We start from the raw sequence: 27,352 nt of genomic DNA, 5'->3' as shown, positions 1-27,352 counted from the left end.
AGCTCCTGAAGATGCGAGTGCCATGTGCCTTTCCCGGCCATCCCACATTGATGTTGGTGAAACATCCCTTGTGATCCACCAGTGCTTGCAGCACTATTGAAAAGTACCCCTTGCGGTTTATGTACTCGGCTGCTTGGTGCTCCGGTGCCAAGATAGGGATATGGGTTCCGTCTATGGCCCCACCACGGTTAGGGAATCCCATTGCAGCAAAGCCGTCCACTATGACCTGCATGTTTCCCAGAGTCTCTATCCTTGATATCAGCAGATCTTTGACTGCGTTGGCTACTTGCATCACAGCAGCCCCCACAGTAGATTTACCCACTCTAAATTGATTCCCAACTGACCGGTAGCCGTCTGGCGTTGCAAGCTTCCACAGGGCTCTCGTCACTCGCTTCTCAACTGTGAGGGCTGCTCTCATCTTGGTATTCTTGTGCTTCAGGGCAGGGGAAAGCAAGTCACAAAGTTCCATGAAAGTGCCCTACACATGCGAAAGTTTCGCAGCCATTGGGAATCGTCCCAGACCTGCAACACTACGCGGTCCCACCAGTCTGTGCTTGTTTCCCGAGCCCAGAATCGGTGTTCCACCGCATTAACCTGCCCCATTAGCACCGTGATGCCCACATTGCCAGGGCCCGTGCTTTGAGAGAAGTCTGTGTCCATGTCCTCATCACTCTCGTCACCATGCTGACATCACCTACTCACCCGGTTTCGTTTTGCCAGGTTCTGGTGCTGCATATACTGCTGGATAATCCACGTGGTTTTTAATGTGCTCCTAATTGCCAAAGTGATCTGAGCAGGCTCCACGCTTGCCATGGTATGGCATCTGCACAGAAAAAAGGCGCGGAAGGATTGTCTGCCATTGCTCTGGCAGAGGGAGGGCCGGCTGACGACATGGTTTACAGGGTTGGCTTACAGGGAATTAAAAATCAACAAAGGGGGTGGCTTTGCGAGAAACAGAATGGCCCCCTTAAGGATAGAACTCAAAACTGGGTTTAGCAGGCCGTTGATTTTACGGAGGGAGGGAGGAGAAAATGAATACAAAACAAATCTGGTCTATTTCTTGTTTTGAGCCACTTCATCTATCTTTATACATCTTGCTGTCAGCAAACTGTGCAGTATGACCGCTAGCCATCGTTATCTCCTGGGTGCTCGGCAGAAGACAGTGCAGTATGACTGCTGGCCATCGTCTTCTGCTGGCTGCAGATTAAAAGACAGTGCACTGCCAGTAGGACTGAACTGCCATGAAACGAAACTTAAAAGGGAAATGACTTGGCTGAATCACTCCAATGTTTGCCCAGGCGCCCCTGACCTCATCGAGGTCGGTTAAAAGAACACCCTGGACTACGTCGACAACAGCTACCAGTCATACTGCGCTGTCTGCTGCCAAAAGGCAATAAACTGTTGCTGTGTAGTAATGCAGTAATGCGTCTGCCAGCACCCAGGAGACATACGGTGACGGTTAGCTGAGTGGGCTCCATGTTTGCCATAGTATGGCGTCTGCACAGGTTACTCAAGAAAAAAGGCGCAAAACGATTATCTGCCCTTGCTTTCACAGAGGGAGGGAGGGAGGGAAGGGGGGCCTGACAATATGTACCCAGAACCACCCGCGACAATGTTTTAGCCCCATCAGGCACTGGATTTCTACCCAGAATTCAAATGGGCGGTGGAGACTGCAGGAACTGTGGGATAGCTACCCATAGTGCAACGCTCCGTAAGTTGACTGTTGCCTCGGTACTGTGGACACACTCCGCCGACTATATGCACTGAGAGCATTTGTGTGGGGACACACAATCGACTGTATAAAAACGCTTCCTACAAAACTGACTTCTATAAATTCGACCTAATTTAATAGTGTAGACATACCCTAAGTAACATGCAGGGCCACCTGGAGGATTCAGGGGGCCTGGAAGCAATTCAGGCGGTGGGGGTCCTTCCGCTCCAGGTTTTCGTGCATAACTAAATTATTCTTCATTCCTTGTATATTGTGGTTTTTTTTATAAAAAAAAACCTGTACCCATGAGACAGTTAAAAAGATACACCCTGCAGAATGCTGGATTCACACTGTAATTCTGGCACTCCCTTTGATCATAAGGCCCAAATGATACAATTTATCAGAACATTATATTGACTTTTAACAAGGACATAAAAAAGCCACTGTCTTAATAAAGAGCGGATTTTGAAGCACCCTTCAAATAATTGAATTCTACTGTGTTGTATCATGAAACTAAATTTTAAAAAAAAAATTATTCCAATGTGGTGGCTATCTGATGAGTTAAGGATTGAGTGTGGACTGCCATCTGGTGGTGGTTTTTTCTGTTTGCAAGTAACTGACAGACACCCTAAGGAAAAGATAATCTACAGTCATGCTCAAACAAAGCTATTCATTTCAAGTTATTTGCTTCATTGAGATAAGGGACTTTGAAGAATTCACTACTAATCATCATAATCATGGGAAATCCCAAGATTGACATGGCCTCCTTGTCAACTGAGCACCACCCGGATCAATCTCCAGTTAGGTCTTTAAGGTGACCTGGCTGGATATTTAGCTGATGTCTATCATGGGCAATCTTATTGTGTCCCTGAAACTTTTGTCACCCACATGATCACCGGGCTTGTAGTGGCATTCCTTGGTTCCTTTGGAATTTGTTGGTCTTCCATTCTAATAATATGTCAATACTAAGAAAGCGGCCGAAACCAAATTAGTGCTGATGGAGGCGGTTGCTGGGTTCAGCTTCAAATATCCTTGTTTTTGATCTTGTCCTGTCATTTAACATGGAGCAGCCGACAAAGACAATAAGAATCAAAAACGTCAACCCAGCGTTCTTCAGCCTTCCTCAGCATCCACGTTTCACGTCCATAAAATATAGTTGGTTCTATATATCCAAGCTTTATGGCAAGCTTCATGTCACAATGTCCCCACATGACTAAGTCCCTATTATTTACCTTATCCATGTAACAGATGTATAAGCATTTCTAGTATTACCACAGTACCTAAAGGCTGATGCATGGTGCCTTGAAAAAGGGGGCAAGAAGATTGCCGGCAAAGACTGGCCTCTTTTTTGGCATCTTCAGCATGAAGATCCCCGATACAAATTCAAACTCCCCTTTCCAAAAATTGGAAGAGAAGAAGTCAAAGCTAATGGACTTTGCATGTCCAGCTTTACTGGACTAGGTAGTCTGGTATCCTGTCTCAAAAGTGACCAGCACTAGCTGCTTCAGAAAAAGGAGAAAGCAAACCCATTACAGAATACCCTGAATACAGGGGAAATTTCTTCATTACTCCAAGAAGTTCATCTTTGCTTATGTCCTAAAGCATGAGGACTGATCTCCCTTTTATTTTTTTTATCCTAGTCTAGCATGGTGGATCTTACTCATACAAATAACTAACTTTTTCTAATCCTCTATACCTTGTAGCAGTGAGTTTCATGGGTTAATTATGTGTTGTTGAATTATGTGATGTGTTCTATCCATTTTAATTTTAAACTGTATTGGCCTAAACTCACCTCGGTACAACTTTAGTTACTTTAATACTGATACACCAGGATTCATTTGACCCTGACCATCCACATAAAGGTCATACACTTTGTAATTTATTATACAGGATGGTTTACGAAAGCTTTTTTTTTTAAACTAACAGACATAATATGAACAAGAATAAGTTTTAATAGATGTAAAACAGCAGTTCTCAAATTCATTTTCAAGAGAAAATGAACTTCTATCAACTTCTCTCCAACTTCTTGGACACAAGCTTCTCTACAGACACTTAGCATGAATGCATGGGACGGAGAGAGGGAAATTACCTGGGGGAAAAAAAGAGGAACGTGAATAACTTTTAATGACTTCTGATGCAAGGGTTGCTGGCAAGTAGTTTAGAACAGAGTTTTGTGAAACTCAATAGTTTTGATTAAATCTGAAACTCAAAGAGAAACTCCAAACGAGCCCAAAAAGTCAAACCCCAGGAGCTGCCAAACTTCACCTAGTTTGCACACAAACCCATACTTCAGACAATAGCTGAACCTGAAACACAGCTAACCTTTTGAAGAAACTGGCTCAATTTGCACGTGTACAATGAACCCCAAAACTGAGCATGCTCTGTGGGGTTTGGTATTTCTAATGAACGATTCCTCCAGCTAGACCGGGGTGGGCAAACTTTTTGGCCAAAGGGCCACATCTGGGTACGGAAATTGTATGGCGGGCCATGAAAGCTCATGAAATTGGGGGTTGGGGCGTGGGAGGGGGTGAGGGCTCTGGCTGTGGGTGCGGACTTTGGGGTGGGGCCAGAAATGAGGAGTTCAGGATGTGGGAGGGGGCTCAAGAAGCCTCCGGATGGGGTGCGGGCTCCGGGGTGGGGCTGGGGGGTTGTGGGTACAGGAGGTTACTCCGGGCTGGATCAGAGGGATTTGGATGGTAGGAAGGGGATCAGGGCTGGGGAAGGGGGTTGGGGTGCAGGAGGGGGTCAGGGGTACAGGCTCCAGGCGGCGCTTACTTCAAGCAGCTCCCAGAAGCAGCGGCATGTCCCCCCCCTCCAGCTCCTACGTGGAGGCACAGCAGGCGACTCTGCACACTGCCCAGTCTGCAGGCGCCACCCTTGCAGCTCCCATTGGCCGCAGTTGCCAGCCAATGGGAGCTGCAGGGGCAGTGCTTGGGGCAGGGGCAGTGTGCAGAGCCCCCTGGCTGCCCCTACATGTAGGGCCCAGAGCTGGGACATGCCGCTGCTTCCAGGAGCCACATGGAGTGGGGCAAGCCCCCGATCCTGCTTCCCAGCTGGAGTGCCAGAGGGGGGCAAGCCCTTGATCCCACTGCCCAGCAGGAGCTCGAGGGCCGGATTAAAATGTCTGGAGAGCTAGATGCAGCCCCCGGGCTGTAGTTTGCCCACCCCTGAGCTAGACTATAGTTCAGAACACAACTCTAACTCTTGGACTGTTCCAGTTCAAGGCCCACATCCTGAAAGTTGATCGATGCAGGCACACCAAGATGCCTGTGCAAAGTCACTGGAATTTCACATGGGCACGTGTCTGTACAGGCGGATCAGACTGCAAGATTCAAGCCTAAGCCTGTATTGAGTGAGAAATAACAGGCTAGGTTCATCTCGGAGGTTCAAACTCCACTGACTTGGAAGGAATTACTCTGGTGTGTCAGAGAGCAGGATTTGGCCCTTTGTACTTATATTACCTTACCACAAGGATGCTGGAATCAAAAGTAAAATATGGGAAGTTATAACTGAGAGTCTGACTTAAATGTAAAACAGCAACAGCAATAAAGGGATAATAAATTGTATTTATGGGACACTCATACTTTATGTACTTGGATGCCATAAAGTATCTCAAATAAAAAACTGCCCAAGAAGATCAAAAAGGCAACACAGCCCAATAATCAAAGAGATCTATGGAACATTAATATATGCCTCAATAACCCATCAAACAACCAGGATACACATAGCTCTCATAGAGGAATATAGATATCATATATACTATTTATAGGTGCAAATTTTAAATGATCTTTTGGCTAACATCAAGGCTTCAATCCTAGTCTTCATGCAAAACTCCCACTGAAGTAATGGGATTTTTTCATGAATGAAGACCCCAGCCACATGCATTTAATACCTGTTGAGTCCTCTGCCCCATAAGCATGTGTTTAAGTCCCACTGACTTCAAAGATAAACACATGCTTAAGGGCTTTGCTGAAGCAGTGGACATGGCACTGGTCTTGGAGACAGGAGACCCCGGGGTTCAGTTCTTAGCTACCACGGGCCTTTGTGCAGGTCATTTCACATCTGTTTCCTCTGCTAGCCCTTTGTCTGTTTTTACACTATAAGCTTTTCAGGGCACAGGCTGTCTCTTACTCCGAGTTTGTACACCTAGCACAGTGAAGACCTGATCATAGTTGAGGCCTCAAGGTGCTACTGGAATATAACTAAAATAATAATGATTTGATTTGAAGACTGTATTGTGCATTTGCAGGGAGATGCATTAATGATCTAGCAGGTCATTTCTATCTCGAATTTCTAAGCTCCTATAAAATTCAAAGTTACTAATTTAACCCCTTCATCTTAACTCAACCAGAATATAGCTCTGGCAGAGTAAAAGACACCGTTACTGCCAGATCTGGCAATGGTACCCAAAAGCCCCATTCTGTTCAACAAAGTAAAAGAGAATTATCAGGAACTTTCCTAACAAATTCCAGGATGTCTTGCGATTTTTGTCTGCATTTACAATGTCTCATTGTATTATGGTTGTCTACCCAGAGGTCTCTGAACATGGTCTGACCTGATATTCATACAAGCACTTATGTTCATTTTAGTGTGGTAATGCATGAGTCCCACTGGAGACGTTAAATATGGAATGATAGTCTTAACCCAGAATTTCTAGCTTGGTGCCTTTAAAGTCCTCGATTAGCAAGTGTCGGTACAGTTTCCAATACAGATTTCTCAGTTTTGTAATCACAAAACCAGTGGCCCACATGCACCAGTATCAGAGGTGTGTGTTTTAGCTTAACACAGTCAATAAGCCACCACCAGTTGAAAGAGACTTTTATCCTAGTGATTAGAATACCGAAAAGGTTAGGTTTGGTCATGAGAAAGACACAGCTGTATGGGTCCTAACCTGGAGCATCTGAAATGCTGTTCATGTTGAATGCAGCCAGCTCCAAGCCGACAGACACAGATTTGGGAACATTCTATACTGGAGACATGTACTGAAAGAACTACAAAAATTGAGAAATTGCAGCATCATAATTTTTCACCTAAACTTACAAACCATCTGGGGAGGAGGTAGGGTGACCAGACGTCCCGATGTTATCAGGACTGTTCCAATATTAGGGGCTTTGTCATATAGGCAAAATATTCCCTCCCCCGCCCCCTCCCCCATTCTGATTTTTAACTATCTGGTCACCAGAGGAGAGTGGGGGGAGTAATTTAAAACTGACTTGCAGAATTCCTGCTATATCCAGTACTAGAAAAGAACCTTAGACACTACTGACTCCATGAAGATCAGAATAAAATTCTGTGAGCTGGATCTCAGCTGGTGCAAATTGGTCTAGATCCTCTGACTTCAGATGAGGATTTGGCTCAGTTCATTGGGGGTGAAATCCTGGCCCCACTGAAGTCAATGGCAAAATTCCCCTTGACTTCAGTGGAGCCAGGATTTCACCGGTGGATTTTTCCAGCAGGGGATTTGGCTCAGTGCTGCTTTATTTCACAGTCTGGGGAGTGTTTGGGCCTCAGGGATTAGAGTTCTGAACACTGATCACTTGGGAGCCACTCCCACCCACCCACATTTTACTGCAGAGCCATCTGAGGGACGTACCAAGCTGACGTACAGAAGGATGCAACAAGTAAACACCAGTTGTGAAACATGATTTACAATAGCTCAACTGTGACAGAACTTGTACCATTAGACTGGGAAGGAAAAAAAGTTTAAAGTTAGTCATTAATTTTTGTTTTGTTTGTGTTTATTATTCCACGCTAGATATCTTTATCGTAAGAGGCTCAAACAAAAACAAGTGATGCCAATGTGTGACGGGGTTGATAATTCATGGCATGAGTAATCGCTCCGCTGCAAGAGTACAGATAAGCACTCAGTAAGCTTTTCCCAACTGATTTAAAAGTTACCTCACGCACATTACGTGTCTGCCTGCTTGTTTATAAATCTTTGATGTGGATGCCTGGCTGGCATGTCGTGCCTGACATGTGAACTGTACAAAAAGCGGTTCACAGGTTATTATAGCTTTACCTTTAATATCTCCCCTAGCAGATTTTTCACACTTCACAGATGTAGTAGTTAATGCTGCTTTCAAGGCACAGTGCATAACCTTTGTTCAACCTGAACTCCTTTCCAGCTGTTACTGCACTGAGTCTATGCTACTCTCCATATTGAGAACCTTATTGCCAGTGATTTCCTCAGGAAAGCCAATACAGAGGTTTAAAAATTCTAAACTCCAAATCAGCACACACTGAGGTACACCCCATTTACCTGAACATTTAGGATGCCCTTGTTAAAACCTTTGGACACATGAGATCTTAGATGAAAGCAGAGCCAGCCAGCAGTCTTGAAAGTGCACTTGAAAATTTCCATTCAGGTCCCCATTTTCAAAAGGGCAGTGAAGAAAATGCCTCTCTTCTACTCTAGTCTTGTCTATTTAGTGTGCACGCTCTTCATGTATGCATAGCACCTGGTACAACAGGGCTCTGACCTCGGCTAGGGGCACTAGCCGCTACTGTAATAGAAATAATAAATATAGAATAGAGCCAGCTGGCTTCAGACAAGCTAGACAGCTGCACTCTGTGCAGTGGAGTGAGACTGGCCAGCAAGCTACAAAGGGATTGTCACAGTTTCGGGGTTAACTGCACCTTTGATATCCGCCTTGGCTTTCTTCAAGGGCACCTGCTCAAGGTTCAGGCTTCCAGCCATCACCTATCTCCCTCCCTCCAGACTGGAGGTTTAGACTTGCAGTCCCTCTGCATTTCATTGTGATTTCCCCAGCAGGTCTGACTCGGGTTGGGGACTTCTGGTTAACCTTTCCCTGGGGGCCACAACAGTTCATAGCAGTTACCAAACAGCCTTCACCAAGCAAAATACGTTTATTCTTTTGGGTAAAAGCAGTACAGAGAAAAATATGAAAAAACAATAAACATTCCCTATGCTATAAATGTTCCTTGTGCTAAAAGCTTACCAGAGGTCACCCATCAGTTTTATGCAGCCTTGTAAACCAAAGTCCTTCCAACCCTACTGCAAAGGTTGGGGCCCCCCCTTGGAGAGAGGGTCCTGTCTGTTTACTGAATCAAAAGAAAGCCCTGTGTCAATTTAAACTCAGCCTTTTTATACCAAAAGCCTCTTCTTTGTCTGGTGGTCACAGGAAGACCCAGTTTGAACAAGTATCTGCTAGCCAACCAAGGGGTACCTCACTATAAGTGTTTTATGTTTCAGCGACTAGCCTTAATCACCCTCACTCCTCCACAGTTTTTAGTTCCTCCTGGAGGAGCTGTGCAAACCCTCCTCTCCCCTACCCCCAGAGTAGCACACCATCCCTGGTCCACAGTGACACACAAAAACTTTCATAAACTTCACATAATGTGGTTGCTCTAAATCACTGCAGAAAGTTGCAGTATCTGTCACAGCTCCCCCATAAAGTAGTAGTTATTAGTAAAGGTGTCTGTTTGGTGCCTTAGAGGTACCCACTGGCTTATTTTCTGGACTGAGCATCAGTGACCAAATTTGCATTTCCTTCCCCATGAATCACTTCCACATCATAAGCCTGGGGCATCAGGCTCTACCATAGCAATTTGGCATCTGTCCCTTTCATCGCATGCAACGGGATGAGTGGTCAGTGTACACAGTTAAATGTCAATCAAACAGAGACGGCTGGAATTGCCTGGAGGTCCACACTGTAGACACACATTCTTTTTCAATTGTTGCATGGTATTCTCTGTTGGGGAAGCAACTTCTTGCTCCAATACTCAAAGGGGCATCTCCCCACTTTTCATAATTTTGCACCAACACAGCCCGGTGTCAGAGGTGTCTGTGCACATCATAAAAGGCTGTCGAAGCCTGGGCTTACCAGAATCAGATGATTTTACCAGAGAGGATGTACCTTCCCACTCAGCCCGCATTAAGTCTACAACGACAATAGCCTCCTCCCATGGAGCGGATTAAAAGAGGAGAATCTTGTGGATTGCTAAAGAACCTCATGATAGGCAAATAGCAGGTATGATAAACATTTATCCCAGTCACCAGGGTGTTGGTCCACAGAAATGGTCAACATCATTTTAAAGGTTCTGTTAAATCTCTCTACCAACCCCTATGTCTGGGGGGTAGGGAGATTAACAAAAGTGCTGAACCCCACATTTCTCCCAAAAACCTCCACGTAGGGAAGACAACTTTCACCCTCTGGTCAAAACCTCAGGGGGAAACCTGACCCGGCTAAATATTTCTAGCAAAGCATCAGTCACATTGTCTGCCTCTATAGAAGACAGGGCTAGTGCTTCTGGTCAGCGGATGGTGTGATTTACTACCACCAAAATACACTTTTTCCGCAGACAAGCAACTTTGCTAAGGGGCCCACAATGTCCACAGCGATCCTCTAAAAGCGTTCCTCTAGGTCGGGAATGAGGAATTAGGGCACCCTTACCCTTGTCCTGGCCCTTCCCCATTCTCTGGGATGGGTCACAAGATACACAGTATTTCTGTACTCAAAAACCCAGGCCAGTGGAAATCCTGAAGTGCATGTATTCCCCTATGCCCTGAGAAGGATATATCATGGGCTAGGCCGAGTAGCCGAAGTCAGTACTTTTGTGGTGCTACCAACAGTCTCCATATTCTCCAAGGCTCAACATTCCTCGGGGGACCTCCACGCTCTACAGAACAGCCCCATATCCCCCAGAAACCTTTCTAAGTGCCCTCCTGTCCCGGGGCCACAAGGGAGTCAGCTGCAACCACCCTAGGTTTTTCTAGGGTAGGGTCAGTCAATTGTTCCTGCTTGATTTGCATATCAGGAGCTGGGAGGCTAGGCTCAGCCTGCTTCCTGGGACCTGCTTCCCCACCTCTGAGGTCAGTTTATCAGCAGGACCCAGCTCAGCCCCAGGGCATGCACTCAGTGTCAGGCACCAGCACAGAGCTGCCTCTCCGCCTGTCGGCTTTCAGATCAGAGTCCGAGCCAAAAGCTGTTGTCAGGGGTGCTGGAACGGAGGATCCAGGGGGCCACAACCCCAGCACTTTTTGCCTGCCTTAAAGGAAAGACGGTGGAAGGGGGCGGAGAGGAGTGACCGGCAGGCAGGGCTGGGGTGGGGGTGGAGGGAAGAGAAGCGGGGCTGGGGGAGGGGCCACCATTTGGGCATCGGTTGTGCTCCCACTTCTCTGGAGCTTCTGGTGCTCCTGGCTGTTTTGTGCTTTTGGCTCTGAGAAATTACATAAGTGGCTTGGGGCCAAGCTTCCCCAACAAGACCTCTACCAGCAGCTGGGAGTGCATGCCAACATCCTTAGGTCCCTGACTGTCACCCAATTTCAGATAGATCTGAGTTGCCAGGATTTGGAAAGAAGGTTCCCATTTTTCCCTGAATGGTTAAGAGTCTATAAGGGATAGTTCTCGAGTGGTCCACCATCCTAGGGAGCACCAGAGTTGCTTCAGTCCAGTATCCCTCCATCCCTCGGCCTTTTCCCATCCACCTCAACCAGGAAAGAATGTTTTGTTGAGTTCCCTTTGGAGGCTGAACAAGTCAGATTTACTGACTGAACCATCAAGGCCAGATCTGGTTCTGTTGTAGATGGGGCCAATGCGACCTGCCAGCACGGCAAGTTACTACCAGCCCCTGGTCTATCCAGCACAGTATAGTGGCTCTGCAGCTCTTCTTATACTAGGCTGCTGGGCCCCGATTGTCACTCTAGGGTAGCTTGGAGGACCATCTTCACTGCCCTTTTTTGGGGCGAAGCGTGGCAGGGCCTGGTATATTCCGTCACAGTGCCCTATGTCCGTATGGGTGAAAATATCTAGAGCCTTCTACAACAGCAATGGAGTCAGATACCGTACCATGTCCTCCTGCCCTACCTTGCTCAACTCACACTCCATTTTGAAATCCATCCTTCTTACCCCCTCCCTAAAGCAGGGAAATAATCTGGAGGTGACCCAGCCGGGATAGGCACATGGAGTCTGCCTCCACCTACTGGAGCGGAGTTTTGCAGGTGCAGTCTCTCCACACTGAGCAGATATTGATGCTCCTTCTTGCTCTCTCTCCTCCCTTCCTGATTGTCCTCCTCTCTCTCTCTCTCATGCTGATGCTGCTTCTCCTCATCCGCTCTCTCTCCGATTCCCAATCCGCAAGCGCTGGGCTTCCAGATGCAGTCTTTCCCTCTCCAGCTGTAGCTTCTTTTGCTCTGACCGTCAGTCTGTCCACAATTCCTATTGTAGCAGTGTGTTCAGTCTGGAGGCAGCATGGTTGCAGCCTCTGACAGCCTCCTCACTGCTTCCTTTTAGGGAGGTGTCTTCAAGAGTTCTCCCCACCCATTGGATTCTCTGCAAGTGGACTGGGCATTCCCTGTGTTCCTGCAGCATCACTCCTTTTCCAGTCCTCAAAGTATATCAGTAGATCCAACTGACTAGCTGTGCCTTTGTCCACTCCTCAGCATTGAGCTGCCTTTCTTTGCATTTCTCAACCAGCTGACTTTTTTTTAAGCTGTTCATAACTTATTTCCCCCCACCCTCCCATCTCTCTTTTTGCTATCCCTTTCCTGAAAAGAGGAGGATTTTCTCTGGGCTTTTCCTTTCTACACTGCTTGCACTCAGTGCTGCTGTTGGCACTTTACTGGCAATTCCCCATTGTCATAGACAGCACACGCTACCACCATACAGGCCACAGTTTCAGGATCAACTTGAACCTTTGACCTCCCTCCCGGTCTTCCTTGAGGGCTAAGGTTTCAGTCTCCCAGCCACCACTTATCTCGGGCAGAGACCTAAGTCTCTCTCCTCCAGACCAGGGATTTAGACTTTCAGTCCTTCTGCACTTCACTGTGATTTCCCCAGCAGGGTCTGACCAAGGTCCAGCACCTGTGGTTAACCTCTCTCCAGAGGATACAATAGTGTGTACCAGTAACCAAACAGCCTTCACAAAACAAAATACATTTATTCTGAGGGTAAAAAGCAGTACAGAGGGGAAAAAATGTTCCTTTACTTGTGCTAAGAGCTTACCAGAGGCCACCCATCAGTCTTATGGGCCCTTTTAAGCCAAAGTCCTTCCAACCCTTCTGCAAAGTTTCCCAACCCCCACCCAAACAGAGACTCCTGTTTACTGAATCAAAAAAAAAAGCCCTGTGCCAATTTAAACTCAGCCTTTTTATACCAAAAGCCCCTTCTTTGTCTGTTGGTGGCTGGAAGACCCAGTATCTGCAAGCCAACCAAGGGGTGGTACCTCTCTGGAGGTGTTCACAGTGTTAATGATTAGCCTTAATCACCCCCTGCGGTTTTTAGTTCCTGGAGGAGCTGCGGTAACCCGCCCCAGAGTTCCATACAATCCCGGGTCCACAATGATACATAAACCATTCATAAACTTAAAACAGTATGGTTCCCAAAGACACTGCAGGCACTTGCAATATCTGTCTCAGGTACCTTGCTCCACATTCACCCAGACAGGGAGTTTAGGTTTACCAGGGTCCCAGTTATACTATGCACAGTTTATACCAGAGCTGTTTAAAAAGGCTACTAACTTCAACTGCTGTTAAAGTAAAAATAGGACTGGTATCTGTAATGTCCTGGGGATAACACCCTTCGTATTCTTGACCTGGGTTTGGCAATAACTAGATATGAGAATGCTCCTGATAATTCAAAACTGGTCTCAATCTGAACTCAGTGCATGTCAGGACAGGATTCTGGGAGTTATGGCAGTACTGCGTGGATATAAGGACTTGTCTACACACAGAGAAGTGGCTTAACTTACACTGGTTTAGTTCAAGCAGTACAACTTGTGTGTGTGGACTCTCTCATACAGGTTTAAAACTGATTAAATGGAGTACAGCTTGCATGTGAACATTTACAAGCACAAGCTATTTTGCAAGCACAAGCCAAATTGATATAAGCCAGGTTTAAATTGATGTGAATGTCCACATATAGCACTGCACTGGTTTAACCAGATCAATACGAAAATCATATCTTTAATTATTATATCAGTACAATGTCACATGTACAACCAGGCCTAAAACAGCAGATAAACAGGATCAATAAAGCTCATAACTACTTCAATAAGACAAACTCCAGATCACAACTGAGGAAGCTCTTCAGTGACTGCTCTCCTCCAGATTTTTCCAGATAGTTTTTGTTTTTTGGGGGGGGGGGGGGGCAGGTGTGTGTGTGTTGCAAGATATTTTGTTGCTTTTGGGGGGCAGATAAAACACCACATCAGAACTAAAGTTAATTTTAAAAAATGCTCCCACCCTCCCCCCAAAAAATAATTGTGGAACAGTCTGGTAGGTGTTTGGGAGGGATGTTTTGTGAAGGCAGGGGTTATTGGTCAAAATTCAAAATTAACTGAATTTTAAAAAACTTCAAACCAGATCTAATGACAACATATTGTTGTGACACAAATATCAGGCTATCATGACCTAACAAGTTTGTCCTTCAAGACAAGCTCTTACAGAGCACAATTCTAAGACACCTAGGGCCAGATTCTCAGCTGGGGTAAATAAATGTAGTTCCATTAACTTTACATCACCTGAAGATCTGGCCCCTAGTTTTCATTAGCATGATGGGAATCTTTTTCAACCCAAAAAAGAAAAGAAAAGAAAAAAAAAACCTAAGGGCTTCTCTTTTGTCAGCATCGCTTTCAGAAACTGCATTACTGTCCCTTCTCCCATTTCTTTGATCAGCCTCAGTAATTATCCTGTGTTCAGTTGAACTCAGGAAGCTTTAATCTGTATGCAGCTGTCTGGGCCAGCAAAAATTAATATTGGACTTATCCTAACAACATTCCCAAGACCAAGGGGAAGCAAGGACACAGAAATAAAAAAAAAATGCAACAATCTTAAATCAAAATACAGCGATGAACTTCAGTAGGGTTTGCACTGGTGTAACTGGTGACAAAATCTGACCCAACAGTGAATGGCACAGTTGAAACTAAAGACAGAAGTTGTCCTAAACCAGCTTACATTTGTCCTGTAATAGAGAAAACTCTGGCAGTTCTGAATTAGAAGAATACACAGCACAAGGTTGCCTGGAATGTGGGGATCACATCCAGTTTTGTTACATGCTTCCACTTATTATTTAGATGCTGTTCTTACCTCTGCAGCTAAGTAGTTCCCAGTGGCTAGATGTTTAAATCTGAACAAGCTATTCCACTGTCCTGCCCCTCCACGGCATGGATCATGATGTACAACCTACAGACAGAAATACAGATTATTAGTCATACCAGCCATCGTGAGGACCACACAAATACAGCCCATTCAGAGAAACTGCTGTCTTCATTATGCTGAAATATTAATTCTACTATAGCTATTGGGGTGCCACCCTCCAGGATTGCCCTGGAGTCTCCAGAAATTAAAGAATAATCTTTAATGAAAGATTATGTCGTGTGATGAAACCTCCAAGAATACGTCCAACCAAAACTGGCAACCCTAACAGCTAATGCTGTCAATATTCTTTACAACGCATATTCCATGATGATAAAATATTTTACTACAGGGTGAAATTATATGCTTACACTGAATCTGCCACAGATCATAACTACTTACATTTATATTTCACTGCTTGCAAGGAAATGTGCCTCCTATAATGTGTGAATCTAGAGTTACTCCATTTAATCCAACAGAGTAAATGGAACTACTCCACATTTACATGGGTATTGCTAAAATCAGATTACACTGTGTCTCCTTCTCTTATTAAAAATTTCTGTTGCTGAAAGAGAAGTTGGTCCAATAAAAGATATTACCTCAGCCACCTTGCCTCTCTCATATCCTGGGGCCAACATGGCTATACCACCAATACAAACAATAAAAATTGCACAGCACTTTTTGCAAAAAATCAGGATGCTCTGGATATAGGACCCCCGGATAATTACATTCTGTCTGGCCAAATCTCCTCACTGTCAGTTGAGCTAGCCAGGGTATTCTTTCCTTTATGTCTTCCACGGTTTTATAGTGTTACTAACTACTTTCCAGTTTGGTGTTGCCTTTTTTCTCATTAACGAGTTAAGTGATCTCTAGATATGCAGGGCCCACTCCTGCAGTCCCTACCCAGGCAAAAATGTGGGTTTGCTCAAAAAGCCTTTTGTTTTCACAGTGTAAGGTTTGTCTAGCAGTTTAGGATCCTTGCACAGGATGGAAGTAAAGGTTTTAAGACCTATCAATTGCCCCATATTCTTCTATCAAGAACAAAAACTCCTGCTAATCTTCTAGGCCCTAATTCAGCAAATCATTCCTATTCAGCAAAGTTTAACTGTAAGCACATGATCTGCTGAAGAGGAATGGTCTGAATCAATTTGCTGAATTAGGGCCCTACTCTATTGCCATGTGTCATTAATGGCAAATATGTGCATCCATGAGATTCCATATATACCTACCTTGCCAGGTCTGAATTTGACCCTCCATTACTTTGCTTCTGTGCAGCTATCTATGCCAAGAAAACATCTTCTCCCCCACACAACTGTAGCAATAAAGCATCTCTTAAATGTTCATCCTACACAAACTGCTTCATAAAAACAAGAATAGTTACTGGGAGGTATATGGCGATACTATGGCCAGGAATGATGCATTTTTACTGAGCACTGCCCTTTGCATCCTAAAGTATTTATAATGGGCAAAAATACCTCTATTTCCCACAGTGCTTTAGAACTTGTTGCAGAAGTGGCTGACTGACGCAATGTTGTACGAAGGAAAATATGTTGTTTCTTCTCATATTCATCACAGGTCAGAAACTTCTCTTGCTCTGCATGGAACAGTCTAACAACATCCCCCTAAAGGAACAGGGAAGGGAAGTATTACCAAATGGAAGACAAGGCGATTGGAAATGCCGGGCCAGAGTTTGATCCATATGAATCCAGAATCTGAGCCACATGAATCCACGTGACTTTTCACTGCTGTAAGTGGGACCTTTGACTTTTTTTTTCCTGTTGCTGGGGACTCATGGAAAGGGGAGAACACATCCTGGTTTTGCAGGATGTAGACAGGTTATGACTCAAAAGTCTATCCTTACAGAAACCCTGTGAAACATTAATGAAAATAAAATCTATTTCAAAGCATGACAGTGAAAAGATGACAAGTCAACCTTGGGGTGATTTTTAAGTTTAAGGAATTTTTTTAACTGGTTTTCTATTTTTGATTAAACATAGTTAGTGCTTGGTGAAAATGAATAGCTGGCAGCACACTCTAGAAGTGTGAATAAGGCATATTGTAGCCAGGGGTTGTACACGCTTCCCCTTCACACAGTTCTGCCAATGCACCTCAACACAGACAGCAATACCCAGTTATTCCTCTTCTAGGCCTTTTCTAATACAGATTGCTAATTATGTTGAATTGAGCGTTGGTGCTGCGATGATGGAGAGTCATGTTCACTGCAGAGCTTGCCAAATTGCAAGGCCTTGAAATCTTAGATGCTTTTGACCCTATTGATCATATTCTTCTTCTTAACAACTTATCATTTGCTTTTGCAACTCTGTCCTCTCCCAGTTCTCCTTTTGCCTGTCTGATTGTTCCAGCAATGTCTGTTTCAATGGGGCCTTCTCCGTCTCCCCTATCACTTTCTGGTAGTGGAGAGGGGGCTTGATCTTCTTCTCCTCTCCCCATTCTATTTTTAGGGGATCTCACGGGCTTCAATTACCATCTTTATGCTCCATTCCTGACCTGTCCTCCCCTCATCTCAGCATCTCTCTCCCCGACATTTCCTCATGGATGTCTTAGCGTCAACTGGAACTAAATCTGACTAAAGCTGAACTCTGGATCCAATCCTCCACTGTCTTATACTTTGTGTGGTCATTTACACCTCTGCCAACTGCATGTAAACTGCTAGAAATTCTGATCTGGCATCGTGTCAAGTGGCCTAGGAACAAGAGTAAATTACTGCATAAGGTTCCAGGGTGGGGGAGGATCAGGACCTTGGTCTCTCTCCCCCAAAACTTTACACACTCCCTGCACTTTTTCTGTCCTCCCTGCTACTCAGTGTTAACTTTGGCTCCTCCTTCTCCTTTGCCCCACACATCCAAGCTGCATTGAAGTCATGCTATTTCTTCCTCCTCCACAACATTTTAAAGCTTCCACCTTCTCTCTCCGCCCACCCAGCTCAAAATTCTTATTCCAGCCTCATCACCTCCCATCCTAACTACTACAACATCCTCCTCTCAGCACTCCCTGGCACCTGCATTGCCCTCCACCTCTCCAGATCAATGTCCTTGCCTGTTGTAACCCCTCTTTCATTCTGAATCCCTCCAGTGGTTTCCCCTTTTCTACTGCGTCAGACTCCAGCTTCTTGCTCGCACTTCACAAGTCTACCCCTCCATGTTTATTGTTGTTTGTTATACTGCTCCTGCGTCCTGCCCCCTCTGCTGTGCTAACAATGTCGGTCTCCAGCACCCGCTTCTTCCAAAGGCATCTTCCTGCTGTCCTCCACCTCTCCTGTAAGCATGAAACACCCTCCCCAAAAACAGTTCTGTAAAGCACCTATCCTTCTCCCTCACATTACTCCTCAAAACCCACTGCCACCATGAAATTGCCTGTTGATAATGGCTAGTTAGGGAGCATGTGGGGACTACTGCTATTAATTTATTTAAAATAAAACTGTAAGCGATTCAGAACTCTCAAGTTGTGCACAACATTCACTTTTATAGCATCATCATCCTATATCAGGTGCTCTCACCATCCACGCCCCACTCCCTCCTACTACCGGTTACAATTGCTTTCTGTATCTTGGATGAAACTAAGAGGGGGAAACTGTTCAAGGTAGAGACTTAGTCGTGTGTTTGTACCATATCTTGCCCTGGGAGTCCTCAAGTTTGATGGGGGCCTTTGGGATATACTACAATACAGACAAAAACTTTACATTAATCAGTAGTAAGCCAGTGCATTATTATATAGGAGTGGTGTGGGAGAGTGGTGGAGGATCCTAGATAATGCAAGATAGCTATGGTTGTTTCTGTAAGGTAGTTTTCCGGGTCCAGTTCTTTGTAATATTTCTCCTAGGTGCCATTAACCTGAATATTGCATATCTGTTACAAATTTTGAAATTCAATACAAACAAGATTACAAAAATGTGTGACTCATACTTACTCCTTTAAGAACGTCTTCTCTGTAGCAACTGTATTTCATGAATAAAGTTATTTTCCAGCTTGTGTTGCAATTAACAGCATTTACCTGTTAAAAATATATATACACCTATAGGTTGAGGGTGTTTGTTCTTTTAACACTGATTTAGTCTTTTTAATACATAAAACGGTACAGTAAGATCTTTTTGTTCTGGGCAATGGGGTCCTGGTCCATGAATTGGGTTCCCATAAAATACAGTAACACTAATAAATAACAATGGGTGGCAACGATGATGATGAATATAGAGTGGGCCAAATGTTTACGACTGGTTATAGTGCTTACTAACAGGAGACCCTAAAGACCTGATCCTGAGAGGTACTAAACACCCGCCTCACCCATTCACATCAGTAAGAGTGTCAGGTACTCAGTAACTCCCAGGAAGCTGTCAGTGCCTTGCAGAATCAGGCCTGTTTTACCTTTAGGTTATCAAGTAGCTGGGCCATTCTCTCAGGGGTAGTATCAGCAGTGTTAGAGTTGGTGCATGCTACTGGCTTTTAGCTCATGCTGGAGCTGAGCATACCAAAAAAAACAAAAAAAAAGGAGGAAGTGTACACATTCTGAATTGCCAACTACCCCTCTTAGGCTGAACTCACCTCTTTGCAGCCTGGATTGTCTAGCAGTTCTATATTGCTGGCATGCAGAGGCTGCCCCGCATTGACTGGCATCAGTACAACTTTGTCTCCCACAACTATCTGGAGGCCAGAAATAAACAGCCATTTAGTCACATGTAATTATCCAATAAAATGGAGCAATGCTACACTTTTTAGGGCTCATCGCGGATGATGCTCTTGAACCTATGCCGGTCCAACTTATTCTGAGGACAATTCAGAGACCATGGAATTTTTTTCACCTAGGTAAGCAAATTCATCCCCAGTGAGCAGCTCAAGTTCAAAATGTCATCCCAACAAGTTTCAGCACCCTCAGGAAGCTTGCTGCTTGATTCAGTAGGGATTTGTAGGTGGAAAAATGGCCCTATGAACCTATCAATTCCATGTCTATAAAACCAAACCAATCCAGATAAAAACTGCATTAACTGCTCTTCATTCCCATGTACTGCCAAGTCAGATGGTAGGTTAAACTTGGGAAAATAGTCCAGAGTTTGAAAGAAAGATCCCTCTCCAACCCTTGCTATCAGCCAAAATTCTCCATCATTAGGTCTTTGATTTCACAACAGCCTTAGAGGCTTGGGGCCAGGTTTTTTTGTTGTCGTTTTGTTTTTTTGGCCAACATCAGATCAGCCTAAGTGAATGGTTGTTATCCAATCAGTGAAGCCCCCAGCCTGATCTGAGTTAGAACAGCCTAAGGAGTGCTCTAACTTACCTCAGCTGGCTGTGGGCCCTAAAGGATCATATACCAACTGAAAATCAAATCATGGTCTGCCCCCTGTCCTGAAAGGCATCTACACAATGGGGGGGGTGGTAATCACAGATGCCAGCTATGCCAACTGATAGATCCCTCCCTCTTGGAGGAATTGCCAGCCAGTCAGCTACAGCCAGATTCCAGCTCTTGTGCACTGCCAGAACTACACAAAACAGCCAGATCTGGGGAAAACAACATGGAAAACAGTCTCCAACCTAAAAAACAACAGATTAGTGTGACAAGAATTCTACTCACACCTAACAAAGGAAATACTTTAAATCCAAGTAGAATAACACTATTAGCCCAGTTCAAACTTTGGTGTTGATGCTTGGATTTGGTTTTGGTGTTCACAGCAAGTCTAAGCACGCATATAGACAAAAACTAGGAAGTGACTACTAAAAATTGTGATCCGTGTCATGAGAAATGCTGAGAGAGCCATGCTTTTTTGGAACACAAACACACAAAGTTGATGTCTGCATTTGCTAACTTAATGCAATTAACACCACATTGGGCCAAATTCATCCTTCGTGTAACTCCACTGAAATCAAAGCCAATGAATCTGGCCCATTGGTTGGGGGGGGGGGGGTGAAAACAGGTTTCGAGCTGTTTAACAATAGTTAAATAAATACTGGTAACAAAACAAGGTGTTGTCATGCTCAGAACACATGTCAAAATCCTAGCAGATCCAAAACAAGGAAGTTTACTAAAGGAATCCAAAACAACGATGAAAAAAAGTGCCTTTAAAGTGCATTACTTATGCAATACATTCCTGCATGCCATGCTTCATACAGACTTTACTTACAGCCATGTAAGAAGTTAAGATCAGACAATTCATAAACCAAAATAAACCATCAGGCTTGTATCCTGCAGAATTGAATCAGGACTTCAAAATCCATTGAAAGTACAGCTGGATTATAACAACAACAAAATTACTGAGACAACACATAACCAAGTATCCCATTTTAAAAAAAAACAATTATTCACTGAGCACCAATATCTGACTTCACATGGGTGTGGGAGGGCCAGAAGTAAGGAGTGGCACACAGCTGTGCTACCCTAGGCACAGATTTGGAAAGGAACTGACTCCTACAAACACCTGAACCAGTTTAGTTTTATTTCTCACTCTCACTTTGTCTCAGTAATTAATTAACGAGCCCCTGGTCTAAACTCTGTCACTTTCTAACCCAAATAGGTATCTTCTATGGTCTGATGCAATTCACCATTAAATCAATGAGAATCTATCCTTCAACTTTAATGAGAGCCTAAATATGTCCCTATTTCAGATCTCAGGGTGCAGAGGCTATGGAAAGGTGATTTAACAGGGCATCTGAAGACTCCTCTTGCAAAGACCAACCACCAGATCTATGCAACCCTCTTCTGCCCAGCCCCCTGATGCAGTTGCTAGAACATCTAACTAGACTGCTAGAATGTATTATGTAATATGGTTCAATCACTGTGACAAATATCTATGGAAGTGCTCCAAAGAAGTCAGTGTAACATCAAATTAAAATCTTTTTATTATTATTATTTTTAAAAGAAAATCTCACAATGCTAAGCATTGTAAGCCATGAGGGTAATATTTACTTATGCTAACTGAAAATGTGTTGAAATGCAAGTAGGGCATAGGCCTTTAGGCCTAAAGTTTAGGCTTCATATTAGCTTAAGTTAAGTTTGTTAGTATGAGTGAATAAAAAGTATTAATAGTAGTGACACAAGGCATAACCTTGGGTCACGTAGTAAATACGTTTTTGTTCTAACTGGTTTTAGCAAGTGTTGTAGGGGAATTTTTGGATCTTTTGGAATATTGATAACTGCAGAAATTTGCATTGATGCAAATGATCATTATAATGTTGTTTGATAATAGCCAAAAAAGAAGTGGAAGATATTTGGGTTCTGGGGTACAGATAATTAAATACAGCAGATGAAGAACACATATGGTAGAAAGGTGGATTTAATATTAATTAATATATTATTATTTACTATAAATAGGGTAGCTTCCAATTTATGGAGAGTTGCAGACACCATCATACAGAGCTTAAATGAAGGGTCAGATCACCCCTTGGTGTCTTTTCATCTTAGGAATGTGAGCATAAATGTAGAGTTCAGTTGTTAGACTGCTATGCTTTGATGCATGCTTGCTTTCGTTTTATCATATAATAAAATATGAATTTCATCCTCATTGTATCACTCACAGTTCTTAAACTGAATTTAAATTTATTACCTATAACCAAATCAAGGATCCAGCCTTGGGCTTATATTATTTTTACATTTTGCATCTAAACATATTAATGGGAAAACTGAATCAAAGGTTACAGTGTGACCTATCAGACAAATCAAATACATTCTAACAACTCCCTCTAGCATACTTGATAAACATTTTCCTCCAGTATATTTTCATAAGAAACCATTGTCGTCTAAGAAAGCACTACTGTCCGTGGCTACTGCTTATGAGAGATTTGCTTAGCACTCCACAAATGAAGAGCCTGCCTGGGAATCCCCAGTCAGGTCTGCAATATGAAGCTGCCAAACCTAGAACTTGGCCCTGTCAGAAGTGGATCTGAACTGGCATAGTGGATGTGAAACCATGATTTGAGGACTGAGTTTCAAGCTTAGCACACAATTCTCTTAGATCTGGAGTCATGATCTCTACTTAAATTCTATCTTTAGCTAGCATGTAAAACTCGCCTGGACTCAATAGTAGGATCATACTAGCTAGAGATGGAAAAGACCCAATCCAATTCCCTCTTAGAGTTGGGCACAGTTTTCCTGAGAGAGCACAGGGAATTCAGTGCATGGAAAAAGTGCAGCATATTTGCTAGAAAGCTGCTCTATGGACTTGAGAACAGAATTTTGCCCTTTATGCTGAATGTTCTTGCTTTTTGTGAGTTTATTTCAGAATCTACGGGTTCTTCTCCTATATTCCCCCCTCCAAGCCCCCCAATATACAATGGGATGGACTCTCAGCCAGTGTAATTCAGTGTAGCACCACTGATGTCATTGTTACACCAATTTACACCAGCTGACACTCTTACCCACTGTGCATCACCAGTGTAGAACCAAACCTTGGACGTTATCTTCCCTCTAGCATTTGAGGCAGCATTATGTATTTAATTTATGTACTATATATTCAGCAAAGACATTGTTTAGAAATAACTCTGTGTGCTTTTTGAGTCCTGATTTATGCCATTAACTAAGAAATTCTTCTTCTTCTTACATCCCTTTGCTTTCTCCCTAAACAACTTAGTTGAGATTTTCCACCTACATTGTCACCTTCGCTCCTCAGCTTCCAAAATGGCTGGATGTAAAACCAGGACCCTTCGTTCCCCGCAGCGTCCAGAGACACCCGCATAGCATTCTTCTCCAAGAGAGCTGGTAACCTCTTATTGACGGTGAGATATTTGTTGCTTTTTATGTGCAGTAACTGTCAATAACAGAAATAATTAGGGTTCCTCTTACCTTTCTGTCAGGAGTTTATTTAAAAGCTTTTGGCAATTTTTCATAACAAATAAATGAAGACAAAAATCAAACTAGAAAAGAGATCAAAGTACATTGGAATAAACCAAGGAAACAGTTACTGTATAAGATCCTAAAGAAAACAGTGTAGTGATCAGTTATACATGTAGTATATACACCCGGCTCACAGTCTGGCCAGTGCAGGGTGCCAATCCGGACCAGTGTGGGATGCGTTCATCACCCTCCTCCTGTAACCCTGGTGCCTCACAATGCTTTGCTGCTGTAGCTCCCAACCTCAGCAGCTCACCAGCAGCCTACCAGCATGCAGGTCACACCCTGAATGGCTGTGCGCTAGACAACCCTGCTTCAGCAGCTGTGATCTCGGCAATGCCCCAGCAGCTTCCACCAGTTTTGGTTACAGCCAGTCCCATATTTTCACAAAACCAATGTGCTCGGCAATGTCCAGTTCTCCCCTGGACAGGTCAGAGAAATATGGTTCATTTGTTCCTCCAAAGACACAAAAACACCTCACAGTTTAACTTAACTGGTGTGAATACACCTTTCCCTTCAAAACACACCACTGAGTTGGTTTGCAGTTAATAAACTTGTTTTATTTTACAATAGGACATAAGTGAAGTGAGATCAAGTAAAAGGAATAAATTCAGAAAGACTTACAAGCCAATAAAATGAAAATAAAAGTCTAGAACTTAATCTAGCAAGATACAAGCTTTGCTCAAGTTGTTTCTTTCATCTGTCAGTTCTCTTCCCAGCTGTGGCAGACTTCCCTCAGTCAGGGTCTTTCTCAGAAGCACAAGGGGCTGGTTTCCCTTGTCCTCCTAGGTGAAAGTTCTTTGCCTAAGCAGGTTTCTCATCTATATTCAGTTCCAGAGACTTCACCCCACCCACACTTGGTTGAAGGACCCATCTTTCTCAGCTTTCAAGAGCTCTGCCTTTGTGTGTCTGCCTAGTGACGGATGCCTAAAACAGCTTCCTGTCCTTGCTTGTATCTCCCAAAATTCAACGACCTTGCTTCAGGAGGCAGGAAGCCCTCCTGTGTGCCCAGCCTGCTGTGCCCATCAGGAAGCTGACCTCATGCTGTTCTTCCATTCCTGTGGGCTGCCCCCGGTATATAAATGGGGCTTCCATTTAATTTACAAAGAAGACAGGTAAATAGCTTTTCCCAGACCTCCTCCCCCAACCCCACTTCTGTCCGGACGGGAACTATTCTTCCCTTTGTTCAGCCACATACTTTACAACATAATATCAATAAATACCCATACTTCCTCCTATGGTATTAATACCTACATTTTACAATTATATTAATCACCATTGTGTTACAAACATTCATAAAAGGCTTTATATGTAGGGAGCTACCAAAGTCAGGGTCCATTTTGGTCAATTTCATGGTCAGGATTTTTTAAATCGTAAATTTCATGATTTCAGATATTTAAATCTGCAATTTCACAAAGTTGTAATTCTAGGAGTTCTGACCCAAGAAGGAGTTGTGAGGGGGTTGCAAGATTATTGTAGGAGGGGTTATGGTATTGCTACCCTTACTTCTGCGCTACTGCCATCAGAGCCGGGCAGCTGGCTGGGAGCATAGGCCCCGACTCCATGGGTGCTCCAGGGCTGGAGCACCCATGGGGAAAAATTGGTGGGTGCAGAGCAGCTCCCCAGCCCGCCCCGCCCCCCCCAGCTCACCTCATCTCACCTCTGCCTCCGCCTCTTCCTCTGAGCGTGCCTTCCCCACTTCTCCTCCCAGTGCTTGTAGCTGCAAAACAGCTGTTTCGCGGTGTAACAAGTTGTGGGAGGGAGGGGGCGAGGAGGGGAACACAATGCACTATAGGGAGAAGGGAGGGAAGAGGCGTGGCCGGGGATTTGGGGAAGGAGTCCAATAGGGGCAGGGACGGGGAGTTGGGGCGGGGACTTTGGAGAAGGGGTTGGAATAGGGGTGTGAGCACCCACCGGCACCAGGAGAAGTTGGCGCCTATGGCTGGGAGCCCAGCTCTGAAAGCAGAGATGTCTCCAGCAGCAGCACAGAAGTAAGGATGACATGGTATGGTATTGCCACCCTTACTTCTGCGCTGCTGCCTGCAGATCTGGGCCCTCAGTCAGCAGCTGCCACTCTCCAGCCGCCCAGCTCTGACGGCAGCAATGCAGAAGTAAGGATGGCCTAGTATGATATTGCCACCCTTACTTCTGCACTGCTGCTGGCAGGGTGCTGACTTCAGAGCTGAGTGCCTGGCCAACAGCCGCCACTCTGCAGCCACCAAGCTCTGAAGGCAGCACAGAAGTAAGGTGGCAATTCTGCTACTCCCCTAAAATAACCTTGTGATCCCCCTGCAACTCCCTTTTGGGTCAGGACCCCCAATTTGAGAAACTTTCTCCCCAGTGTGCTTTTACCCTAGATGATACAGATTTCACGATCCGTGACAGGTTTTTCATGGCCAAGAGTTTGGTAGGGCCCTCCTTATATGATACACTAATATTGTATTCAATCCATGGATTCAATTGCTTACTATTTGAGGTTTAGATCCCCCTCCCTGATCTTTATAGCTCAGATAAAGTTTCAGAGGGGTATCCACAAAAACAACGAGTCTGGGGGCACCTTGAAGACTAGGAGATTTACATGGCCATTCTTAGTTGGTGGAGTGATTTGTCTGGTTAATTCTGATAACGAATGAGACTCTGGCATGCTAACTAGTTATGCGACCCCCGAGCATGCCCAAATAAATCTGTTAGTCTCTAACATGCCACCGGACTGGACTCCTCGCTGCTTTTGCGGATAACGTTTCTTTTCCCCCCACTTGTTAGCTGTGTTGATCTGATATGTAAATACATTTTCATGGTCTTTCAAAGTACTTTAGAAGTAACTGCCCAGAGGTGAAACTACATTCCTTTGCTTAGGGTGGAGTGACTCCTGTTTGACTGGCAAACACATTTTATTAATTATGATTTCAGTTTATGTCCTTAACTTTGCATCAGTTGTTTGCACCTAACATTACACAAGGATATTAACAGGTGAGTTATGAGCTTTCCAATGACATATTACACCACATCTCTTAGATACAGATTATAACAATAGTGAGCTGGGATACAATGGTCAGGCCAGTTGAAACTCACTACTAGATATCTGCGTGCCCCTTGCCCTCTTCCCTCGGACTGCTCTTAATGTCACTAGCCCTTTAATGAGATTATTCAACTCTAGGCCCCTGTTTGTTAAGGAAAGGTTTTACTGAGCTTGAGAATATAACATCTTTCACAGTTATGTCAAGAAGGAGGAATGATTCCTGTGATTGAGATGAAGTTGCATAGCATTTTTTCAATGAGGATAGCAACATACATCATGGAAATGTATATTTACATCCATTTCCCAGACTGAAGTAACAATAACTACATATTGATAAATACTATTGTGGCACACCATTAGAAAATGAATATACAGTACTTCTGGTAATCTTTAAAAAAAAAAAAAATACAGTATAACAACTTTTACCAAGTTTTATTTACCTGCTCTGACACAACAAGAATTGCAACGTTAGTTTCATGTTCCCAATCACCCCTGACATGAAACATCCATTTCCCCTTCAGCTTAGAGTGCAGATGCATCTCAGTGGCTTACCTGTATGACATTGCTATATTTCACGATTTCGCCCAACAACTTTCTGTTCTCGCATTCATTCTGCTTCTGTTCCATTTCTGCCGCATGCTGCAAAAGAATCATTATTTATTTCAATAGCAAATCAATATTAGGATTCAGCTCTTGGGATAGT

The 27,352-nt window shown here is 44.1% G+C and overlaps 1 protein-coding gene across 4 annotated transcripts in view; it reads right to left on the bottom strand.

Moving 5' to 3' along the window:
* The window catches only part of ITPR2 (inositol 1,4,5-trisphosphate receptor type 2), a 401,023-nt gene that overhangs the window by 301,369 nt on the left and 72,302 nt on the right, over positions 1-27,352 (bottom strand). For all 4 annotated transcript variants that reach the window (XM_075121545.1, XM_048825997.2, XM_075121548.1 and 1 more), the window contains exons 4-9: positions 27,202-27,288; positions 23,389-23,547; positions 19,361-19,459; positions 18,732-18,815; positions 16,280-16,426; positions 14,757-14,852 (exon numbers count right to left, since the gene is read on the bottom strand). In XM_075121545.1, coding sequence (XP_074977646.1) covers positions 14,757-14,852; positions 16,280-16,426; positions 18,732-18,815; positions 19,361-19,459; positions 23,389-23,547; positions 27,202-27,288 — 672 coding nt within the window. The remainder of the gene's footprint in view (positions 1-14,756; positions 14,853-16,279; positions 16,427-18,731; positions 18,816-19,360; positions 19,460-23,388; positions 23,548-27,201; positions 27,289-27,352) is intronic.

The sequence above is a fragment of the Caretta caretta genome, chromosome 1 (genome assembly GCF_965140235.1).
Source record: "Caretta caretta isolate rCarCar2 chromosome 1, rCarCar1.hap1, whole genome shotgun sequence".
Taxonomy (NCBI): Eukaryota; Metazoa; Chordata; order Testudines; family Cheloniidae; genus Caretta; species Caretta caretta.
The sequence above is the reverse complement of the archived record's forward strand: the minus strand, read 5'-3'. Positions and strand labels throughout refer to the sequence as shown.